Source organism: Adiantum capillus-veneris, chromosome 12 (genome assembly GCF_014529385.1).
Source record: "Adiantum capillus-veneris isolate H3 chromosome 12, ASM1452938v2, whole genome shotgun sequence".
NCBI classification, from domain to species: domain Eukaryota; kingdom Viridiplantae; phylum Streptophyta; class Polypodiopsida; order Polypodiales; family Pteridaceae; genus Adiantum; species Adiantum capillus-veneris.
This window is the reverse complement of record NC_140942.1, coordinates 108,359,851-108,370,568: the sequence shown is the minus strand read 5'-3', so window position 1 is coordinate 108,370,568 and position 10,718 is coordinate 108,359,851. Positions and strand designations below refer to the sequence as shown.

General features: G+C 42.7%; 1 protein-coding gene across 1 annotated transcript; it reads right to left on the bottom strand.

Moving 5' to 3' along the window:
* Window positions 1-5,561: 5,561 nt before the first annotated feature.
* Window positions 5,562-10,315, bottom strand: LOC147446298 (protein argonaute PNH1-like). The gene is made up of 3 exons (XM_086525554.1): window positions 9,672-10,315; window positions 7,383-8,646; window positions 5,562-7,147 (listed from the first exon to the last, which is right to left on the bottom strand). Exons 1-3 carry the CDS (start codon window positions 10,105-10,107, stop codon window positions 5,662-5,664), a joined length of 3,186 nt encoding a protein of 1,061 aa, XP_086381680.1. The 5' UTR covers window positions 10,108-10,315; the 3' UTR covers window positions 5,562-5,661.
* Between the last annotated feature and the right edge of the window lie 403 nt (window positions 10,316-10,718).

Sequence of the window (10,718 nt, the reverse complement as noted above, 5' to 3'; positions counted from 1 at the left end):
TGGGTGCCTGGGTTGACATGCAAGTTAAATGTTGTGTTTTCCGATTCCTGGGTTAATATGCAAGCCTAATATGGTGCACTTCAGAAAGCACATCTCTTGGAGTATATTGATCGCAATTAGATGCCCAATATGGAAGTACCAAGAAAGCTTCGAGTTGTTTTCGTTTAAACATGGGCCATCAAAGAAAGAAGTTATGTTTGTCAATGCCAATGCCTGGGTTGATATGCAAGCCTAATATGGTGTACTTTGAAAAGCCCATGTCTCTTGGAGTATATTGATTGCGATTATATGCCCAACATGGTGGTGACAAGTAAGCTTGAATTGGTTTTTCAAAAGATCAAGAGCTATCGGAGGAAGATGTTGTATATGTATTGCTTGTTCATTATGTATGTCAAAGCTTGTGGCCACCCATGAAGGCCTAAGACCTTAAAAGATGGCCACCCATAAGGGAAAGAAAAAGAGAGGGTAATGTGGAAGGGTGAAAACAAAAGGAGGAGGGGTGCAAGAAGCGAAGGAGGGGGGCCAAGTTGACAAAGTATAGTATGGTTCATTGTAAGCCTATTGCAATGCCCTTAGATCAAAATTTGAAGTTGGGGAATGATGTAGGTCAAGTACTTGAGAATGCTACCATGTATAGGAAGGTTGTGGGTAGTTTGATCTATTTGACCATCTCTTATCTAGACTTGAGTTACACCGTGGGATTGGTGAGTTAGTTTATGCAGTCTCCTGGGAAGCCACACTTGTATGCAGTGAGGCACACATTCCAATATGTGAATGCTCCTTTTGGGGGGGGGGAGACCCACAAGAGTACGTCTCCTTTGTCTCCCATGGGGGAGATCAAAGGGTGACCTCTCCCACTTCCAAAAATGAGGGGCTTAGCAAATCACATTGGCGCGACCCAGATTGAGGCAGGCAGGAGCCCCCCACCAATGTAGACATGTGCCTTACAACCCCACAGCCTCTCAAGACCTCCTTGAAGCACAGAGCCCATATGATCTCTTGTTGCAATAGACAACCCACTGAGCGTCCCTATTCATGTTCTCTCGCAAACCAAACCATAGCAAGACTCACGTGGATGCCACAAGCTTAGCAGCAAATCCTTCCGAGAATACCTTCCATGAAACTCTGAAAATCAATACGCCACCCTTTTAAAAATGATATAATTTGCTGGCACTGCCTTTAGGCAAAAAGGGAGGGTGTATGTCGAGGGAGTTTCAGCCTGTGTACAACGAAGCACCCTTCAAATTTTGGAAAGTATATTTTTTCTTCTTCTCTCTAATCTATAGTTTTTGTGTCTCTTCTTCCAGTTCTTCTCTTCTTCTTCTTCTTCTTCTCTCTCTCTCTCTCTCTCTCTCTCTCTCTCTCTCTCTCTCTCTCTCTCTCTCTCTCTCTCTCTCTCTCTCTCTCTCTCTCTTGTCAATAAGAGTGAGGTCGTGCCAATGTCTGTCTCCAGACGCCTTGTTTTAGATACTTTGAAACCCATACTTGTTCTCTATGGCTTGTTTTGATAAGTCGATGGTAACCCATCAAGGTTTCGCAAATTTCTGACACTACAAACAACCAATAAAAAGTAACCAAGTAAATCAAGGTTGATAACTAAAATGCTCAATATTTAGCCTTGGAAATTGAGGTCTACTAAAATTGCAACCGGTATTTCTCATTTCAACCAAGAAATTTACAATATAGACCGAGATATGGGAGCTTTGTTGCAAAGTCCTATGGAGAGGGGTTTATGAACCCATAAAATCAAGGGTGATTATAGGAGTTAACACCAATTTTAGAATCAAAAGGATCATGTTTAGGGATATAACACTATCTAAACACCCACCACTACTTGATGTGTGAAGTGCGCTCTCTCTCTCTCTCTCTCTCTCTCTCTCTCTCTCTCTCTCTGGCACACACACACACACACACACACACACCTCAAAAAGATGTATTGCAATTCCTATCAAACACAGTATATAAGCTGACTCATTTTGCATAAAGGGTTATGGACTGGTGACAGAGCTCTGAAAGCTAAAGAGGGTCAAGGACATTGTCCCAGATGTAATGGAACTGAGGACCTAGATCACCTCTTCCTTAGTTTTCCTAAGTCTAGTAATCTCCTCAAAGTTTTCCATCAATGTTGCTACACTCTACATCTTGCCCCATTTACCTCTTTGGAAACTCTTTCAGGAGTTTGCAAAAGACTGGACATTCCATTATAGAATTCTTGGAGATGCAACTTTTTTAAGGCACAATGGTGTCAAAGAAATAATGCATTATTTAGGAATTTCTAAGTAAAGAGAAAAAGAAAATACAACACACCCCTCAAAGGTAGGGAACGAGGCAGTCCCAAGCATAAGGCTACAAGGCTTTACAATTTTCAATCATGAGAAGTCTCACATGGGAATATGCATTGAGCATTAGAGCAGACCATTTCTGCCACTTGGAATTGTTTTTTGTATGGACTTCAACGGTTCTTCCAATACAACCTACTGGGAAAAATCTCAAACCTAACCCTTCCTCCCTGCTCCATAGCACTTGATTGGAAATCTTGGAAGTGGTCTGGAGAAAGGCTTTTTTGCTCACCTAAGACTAACACTACCTATGAAGAGTTGTGTTGTCTACATAGGACTGGGTCAAACACCTCAATAGGATCTGGTCCAAAAAAGTGGGCAGAAAGAAAATGGAGACCAGTAGTTGGAAACATCTGGAAGGCCAAATGTGAGGAGAGAGACAAAGTCTTCCTTTGGAGAATACTCTTTGGTCTTATCCCAACCGGAGATAAAGCCAAAACTAGAGGTCTAACCGAAGGGTCTTGTGTCAGATGCAAGCACCCAATTGAATCTTCGCGCGCCTATTCTGGGGATATTCGAAAATCAAAGTCTTTACTGTCTCAATCTGCAAGAGGGTATACACGCATTTGGGAACTCCCTTCTTTAGAGGCGACCTTGCTATGGGCTCCAGATACATCGACAATCTGGATCTTCTGACTGACATTTGCATTGTAAGAGCTACAATATTAAGATCTTTGTGATAGTCCAGAAATGTATTACTATTTCAGAAGAAGTGTGATCCTCTTGACTCAAATGTTGTTCTGGAAACATGTTGGTGGAAATTCCATTGTAATAGGAACCAAGACTACAAGCTACACAAGTAAGGGTAGTCGGGGGGCTTCGCTCCCTTTGATGTATTCTTTTTCAATATAACCATGTGCCAAGGGTATGGTAGGGCTCTTTGTAACCTTCTATGGTTAATGCAGTTCTGAGCACTTAAAAATAATAAAATTGCACATCTTCTAAAGTCAAATAGCATCAACAAAGAGTTAACACTTACGTTCACTTCAAAAAAAAAAAAAAAAAAAAGTCAATGGTATCAAGTTTAGAAACTATTTATTTTTTCTTGTTCTTAGAAGTTAGCAAGCCATCGTGAGACTTCACGTTTATTTTGTTTCGACATTGTAGTCACCTCCTAAGTTGCAAAAAATTGCAATGATGAAATCAATTTATTTCTAACTTTCTTTAGCAATAATTTAACCTCAAGATTGAAAGCCGAATTCAAAAGCAGTAACCCACATAAAATGTGTGCTAAGGTACTCCAAAATTTCTCCAAAAGCTACCATCGTATAAAATGAAAAATTGCTACTTTTAGATATTTATACATAAAACTAGTTTTCTCCTTTTCATTTATTTTATGAAAGAATTTATTCATTCCTTAGCATGCATGATTTCATTGCATACTCTTTGTTATTCATTCATTTTATATGGATATATGATTCAAGTACTTAATTAACTTGATATATTTAATATTTCCATTCTCTCCTTCCTAGTGTTAGAAAAAAAAATCGGAGTCTAGTATATTTTAACCGGATGAAATTATAAAATCCCGGTTAGATTTTAAGCTTGCCTTTAAGAAAACCAGCAAAGTTACACAAGTTTTAGTGTAAATTTGACTTGAAAATTGAGATAATTTCAAGTTTCCCCTTATTTTGATCAATTAGGAAAAATGTATTTTTCTAGCCCTGCTCCTCTCTATAGAATCATTATGTAATGCCAAAGTGTTTTGATTTTTTATTAATTTGTTTGAAAAGGCTCTTCAATATTGCCTTAAAAAGATGCTAATGGTCACTAGAACTTTACAACCCTCAACATTGTACGAGGGGCTTTTTCGAGTAGCTAAGATACGCTTGGGGTCCAAACGATACAACCTAGAACAGTTGAACTCGAACCACTAGTGACAAAAATACTTGTTGCACATTGTCAGTCAATTTGCAATGATGTACCTCAGGCATTAATGGGTAAGCTAGGAAACATACAAGACTCTAGTTGACATCATCAACCAAACAAAATCCAAATTTTACACCAACTAAATAAGACAACCATATATCAATCAGACGGATTTAAAGAGCAAGAGTAATATATATGTTAGACACGGTGATCTCTAGAATTTTGGGATGTAGAGATTGCAAAGACGAGATTAGTGTTCTCAAGGCACAGACTGTGCTTGAGGCTAAATGAGATAATACGACTCTACAACGCACAATTGTGAGTATGGCCAAACAGAAGATTCTAAAGAGGAGCATGGATAGAACTAAAGGAAACTTTAGGTTAAGCATGTGGGGAAATGAAAAGTGAAGAGCATGAGAGCTGAAATGCACCTACATACAAACAAGCTTTTTCACATTCTTCTTTTGGCTTCCTTTATCTTTTTGGCCTGTTAAAGCAATGCCATAGAGAGGACAAAGGAGAAAGGTGTACAAATTCTTTTGTTGTGCCTTTGATTTGTTAGTGAATGGGTCCTTTAGTTAGTTAAAGGAGTACTAAACACTTTTGACCTTCATCTTAGTCTTTGTCTATTTGTCATGCTTTCTTCCTTGCCACCTAATGGAGCGTGGCACTGAGGCATGGAGAAAATGATTTTATGGAGCTAGCTTGGTTGGTTGGTTGGTTGGTTGAGCATTCGTCCATCGTGACCCGGGTCATGCGTTCGAATGCGGCCAAGCGACCCTGATAGCGCTCATGGATTTTGCTTTGTGACATGCGAGTGGGAATGCTCATGCTGCCACGTGATTTTATGAGCCCGCTTTGATCCCTTTCACTCCTTTCTAGGAAGGTGAAAACCACGTTTGAGAAGGGAAAACTCTACATAAATTTGAACAATTCAACTAAAAATGATAAAATTTGAATCGCCTTCAATTCCTTCCTGCACAAATTTGAGGTAGCCAATTGCTGATTTGAATAGGTTTAGAGAAAACGTTCTATTGGTTAAAGAATGGACTCGGCCGAGTGGTATAGGGCCATCAACACCATTCTGATGGATTAGGACTAGCTTGTTGATGTAATACTAAATCCCTCAAGGCTCGACGCGAGCTTGAGGTAGGAATACATTACAATTTACATCCACTCACAATTGTGAGTTTTTCGGGGGGGGGGGGGGGGGGGGGGGGGGGGGGGGGGTGGTTGGAGAAAACGAACCTACTTTTTCCCAAGCACCATGGCAAAATGAAAAAGAGCATTCCATACCATTTAACAAAACACCTTAGGCAAATAACACCTTTTCAGATGTTTAACACAACAAAGTAACCCGATTGATGTGGTAAAGTTTTTGAACAGAAAATTAAACCAAAAGTGGTAAGTTTTGGAGTATTCCTAAGGGCAATCTAGCTCCCCAAAATACCATTCAGCAAAAATACATCACCTCCTGCACGTTACGAGAGATCTGAGGAAGAGCACGAACTTGAGGAGCAGCGGCTCTGGTATTCCTTCCACCACTTCCTATTGATGAAGGCTGCTCACTAGTGTAGGAGGCAGTGTCGGAGCCCCCTTGGCCTTCAATGTAAAGGCGGGCTCTGTATGCAGCAAGGTGAGCATAATACGCTGGGGGAACAACAGACACAGAGCGCGTGCATCTCACATAGGTATAACACAGATTGTTAATGAGGCCTTGTAAGTCATCAGATGAGAAGTTGTTCTCATCCCATAGCACATGGTAGTGGGTCGGCTTGCTGGTGCCTTGTATGCCAGCATGACTGCAGAGAAAAAAATCAAATTCTCGAGGATGAGTGATTTGAGAGTCCACCACAGTACCAGGAAGCACATTCCCACTCCTGTCCTTATTGTTATCCACAGGATACAGCCTCGTGTGATGCCGCTTTTGCACCACCACCCACGTTATTTGTGGATTGTAACCAGAGCCTCCCACTTTTTGCATAGCTTCTTTCAATGCATGCACCTCAAACTGCAAAACCTTATCAAACTGCCCCTCACTTACACCATCCCTGAACATGATAATCCGCTCTGGACGAACCTTTGTTTTGTCGCAGAACTTGCGCCAGAGCTCTATTACCATCTCAGGCAGCTTTTCAATCATCTCCTCTCGATGAGGCTGAGCGCGAACACTTGCAACATATTTGATTGCAGAAGGCCAGTCAACATTTGCAACAAGAGCAGCAATGGAGGGGCTTGAATCATCCCCTGGATTGGGGTGAGTAACGTCTGCCCCAAATATGATTGTCGGCTTTCTGAATACACTGCACAAATCAGGGAGCTCTATTGCTAATGTGTTGTTCTTGCCACCCACCTTTGCATTAATCTTCAGAGCCACATTTGCTAAATACTGAGAGTTAAATCTCTTTATATTCTTTGAGAGACAGCATTGAGTTACGACCCCAAGTTGCGTTTCACATATCCTCTTCAACTCACCATAAGCAGGGTGCTTCCCATCTATCACACAGACTAGTAGCTGAAGGCTACCTTTTAACTCGCCAAATTTGGATATCTCTTCTGAAACTCTTGCACAGACATTTCTCAAGCATCGCTCTAGATTTGCACCATCAAGATCTTCCCTCCCGCGCAGGAAGGGAGGAATCACTGTTTCTGGATTCATTCGTATGCCGAGGTCCTGGCATCTATGTGACAGATTGCTAATGAAATCCCATGCCATATTCTGATGTACACTGCGATCAAAGCTTATAAGAGCCCAGTGGTTGATGGTTCCACCTTCCACCAGACAAGAGTTGTTCATATTCCATGACCCAGTTTTCGGTTCAATTTCTCTTACTGACCCTTGGACACCATACTTCAGCTTTGGAGGTCGTAGTATGCGGGCATTAACCGATGTGAGTTCAGTCGAAACCGACATACCAAAGCTAGCAACATACTCTCCTCTGTATATGTACAGTCGGTTCAAGAAACAATTAGTAAACACTCATAAGATACTAAGAAAAGAAATGTATGACAATCCTAAAAGTTGAGACCTCATAACAGGTAAATTGAATGACCATCCACATGAAAACTGTCAGTTAGGACATTGAGAAAAAGAGAATGGCACTCTACACAAACACTTTGGCAGAATAATGCAAACATAGACACAGATCTCTCAAACCATTCCATACAAATTACCTTCCAGGGCCATTTGCACCTGCCATTATAGCCTTCAGCTTTCCTTGACGTTGTTCTGGCTTTACACAGGCCAAAGATCGCAGATTCGATGTCTGCTGCTCTGCAAGCTTTCCCATATATTTCTGCCCCTTGCTTATCGTGCACACTTCCATTGGCAAGTAACTGGTTCTGGAAGCTTGCACTTGCAAGCATGGTAGCTCAGGGTATCTGATCGGCCAGTTGTATGTCTCTCTGAAATAATCAACGATGCCTATCTCCTCCCCATCTTTTAAAGAAAACTTCAAATCCTTTGTTGCACCGGAGGACAATCCAAAAATCCTGTATTTTCGAGGAGTCGGCCGGTGACGGACCTCCACCTTCAAACGGGCAAGAGCTTTCTTGACCATTGTCCGTTGTGCATCAGTCAGTCTCCGTTCAGGATTGAAATACTTAACCTTTTGTTGCAAGAACTCAATAACTGGCATGCTTCTATAGAAGGCTGTTGTAGCAAGGTCCACGTTGAGGACAAGGCCCTGAGCTGTTGGCCTCAGACTCTGGAAGAAGCCATTCCATGCAGTGAGCCCACCTTCAAGAGCAACAGATCCAAGAGTCTCAGTGAAAAATGATCTGCTAACAGGGGTATAAGGAGGGTGCATCAAAGCCTCTCTCATTGCAACATCCAAAGCTTGTAGTAGCTCTTGTGGTGCCGCAATCTTCCGCCCTGCTAAGAACTCATTGAGTGCTGAACTACCCAAAGTACCAACATGCCTTAAAGTGATTTTAAACGTCTTCTCCCTGTTTTCATTGGTAAAAGCTACAGTAAACTCTTTGCTTTTATCAAACGGCAAAGCACTGGCAGTGTACAAAGACTTGCTTCCATCATAAACAGGGAGTCTTCCTTGAAAATCTGTTTCATGCATAGCTAGCAGCTGCCTCTGAAGCTGTCTGGCAACACCTCTTGAAGAAACTTTTGGATTGATGTCAACATCATAATGGTAGATAGTGATTCCAGGCCTCAGATTCACAACAAAGTGGTTGGCTTTCACCGTCACTCTGTTTCCAGCCGTACCTGGTTGAGGCCGCTTTGGTGCAACCAAAACAGACCTTGATGTTGTAGCCATTTCGAAAGACTCAGTAGTGACCTCAGAGCTGCAAATTTCACCTTCATGTTGCTCTGGTATGAAAACAGAAAAAGAAGGTCCTTCATCCTCTACAACCCGAGTTGATGGCCCTGGTTCACTGATAGAGAGACCTGGTAGCAGTTCCTCTAATGGTGGCCGTGGCCCTGCATTGTAGGACAACAACAGCATTGGGAGATTAGAGCTGATTGAGTGGCATACATACAATCCAGCAAAAGCATCTTCCAACATATTCAATCTGGATAGTGAATTTGCTGGGGCATTGAAGTGCTGAAGACAACAGAGAAAATATGCAAACAGGCCTTTACGACACATTTTCTGCTGGGGCAATAAAGTGCCAAAGACAACAGAGAGGATATGCAAACAGACTCTTTTTGACACACAGCTTGGCTTGCAGAACTCACATCCAAGAAGTATAATACCCAGACTGCATAATATTTAAGCAGCACAGCAAGCAGATCACCATAAACATATGAAAGAAAAACTCCTAGTTGCATGACAAGATAAAGAGCATGAGGCAGCAGAAAAAGAGACGTCAAAAGCATAACTTGAGCAGACATCCTACACATACGATGAAACCCTCCAAATAGAAAAACTGCAGGTGACAAGAAAAGACGAGCACGAGGAACAAAAAGGGGATATCAAAAGCATAACCTCATTGAACATTCTGCACATAATATTCAATCCTCCTGACATCAGAAATAATAGCACACAAGCGCTCACTTGGCTTCAAAGAATCCTAACACCCAAAAGAGCCACTCAACCAGGCCATAACACAAATGCACTCCAAAAAATGACTCAAAAACCTCAAAGAAAACGTGATATTAGCATGTAGGGCCCTGGCAGAACATCCAACGCATAATGTAGCATACTCCTGACAGAAAAACAAAATACAGATCGCAGTAGAAGAATAAAGGCATGAGGCAACATAGTTAATGAGATGTCAGAAGCCACACATGAGATTGAACCCTCATGACACAAGGCACACAGACACGCCCAGCACTTTGATGAGGCTCACCAAGCTTCAAAGAATGCATGCAAAGACCCAATAAGACTAAGCAACTGGGGAGCCACACAACAACTTAACAGCAATGCATCAAAGCAAACACTCAAAACCTTGAAGCTGATGTAAGGGAAGCAGGAAGGAGAAAAACATCAAACAGACGTTTACCTGAGCTGCCGCTACTACCAGCATATTGATCCCTGCTAGGCCACCCACGCCCTCCCCGTCGACCTCCACGACCGCCTCCACGCCCTTGATCACGAGCTTCATACCCTTGCTCTCCCGAAAACCCTCCACCATAGCCTCTCCCACCTGAAAAGTCTCCTCTTCCACCTGAAAAGTCTCCTCTGCCCCCGCCACGCCCTCCTCTATGGCTACCCCTCCATGCATCGCCTCCAGAAGGTCCCGCTCCTCCAGCGTAAGGACCTTCCTGCCGATTACCTCCATAGCCACCAGCAGGTGGTTGGGACCTCCAATCCTGGGATGGAGGGTATCCCCTCCCCGATCCACCACCTCGTCCGCCTCGGCCGTACTCCTCTCCAGCAGGCCCCCCTCTCCCGCCATACCCGCTGCCACCGGGAGCTTGGGCTCTACGAGGAGGCATTGGAGAAATCAAGGAATCAAGGAAAGAGGAAAGAAAGCAGAGAGATGAAGAAGACACAAGAGCTTCTTTCAACTACGCAGGCCTCTTGAAGAGGGGGGAGGGAGGAGAGAGGGAGTGTGTGTAGAGAGGGAAATTCGGTACATAAAAGAAAGGTGGTGATGTATTGAACCGTTCGTTTAAGTAGCACTAGAGGACTTCATAAAGCGTGTTTAGTCATTTGCTGCTCAAGCTTGACAGTCACGCCCTACTACTTAGAACCTTCAACCCCCTGCTTTTGTACTTTGGCAGCGCTTTTCCATTGAAAAAGCTTGAAAATTGAAACCAGTGATATAAAATAAAATAGAAATAAAATTGAAACCAGTGATATAAAATAAAATTGAAACCGGTAATAATAATAAAATAGAAATAATAATAATCTTAATCTTAATAATAATGGGGGAAGGGATTCCGGCCCCCTCCCCCGGCCAAGTGTCAACACCTCTGCCTTCAGGCGAGCGTTCCCAGCAACTTGGCCAAAGCGACCCAGGAACAGCATGCGATAGAGAGAACGAGAGAGAGAGAGAGAGAGAAGGCCGAGAGGGGTGCCGCCACTAGGATCAAATGAGACATTC

Excerpts from the sequence above, each read along its gene's own strand:
- LOC147446298 (XM_086525554.1), bottom strand. The coding sequence starts at position 10,107 with ATGCCTCCTCGTAGAGCCCAAGCTCCCGGTGGCAGCGGGTATGGCGGG. Across the intron at positions 8,647-9,671 it reads TGGTAGTAGCGGCAGCTCAG|GGCCACGGCCACCATTAGAG; the intron begins GTAAACGTCTGT and ends CCTACAATGCAG. Across the intron at positions 7,148-7,382 it reads GGTGCAAATGGCCCTGGAAG|AGGAGAGTATGTTGCTAGCT; the intron begins GTAATTTGTATG and ends GTACATATACAG.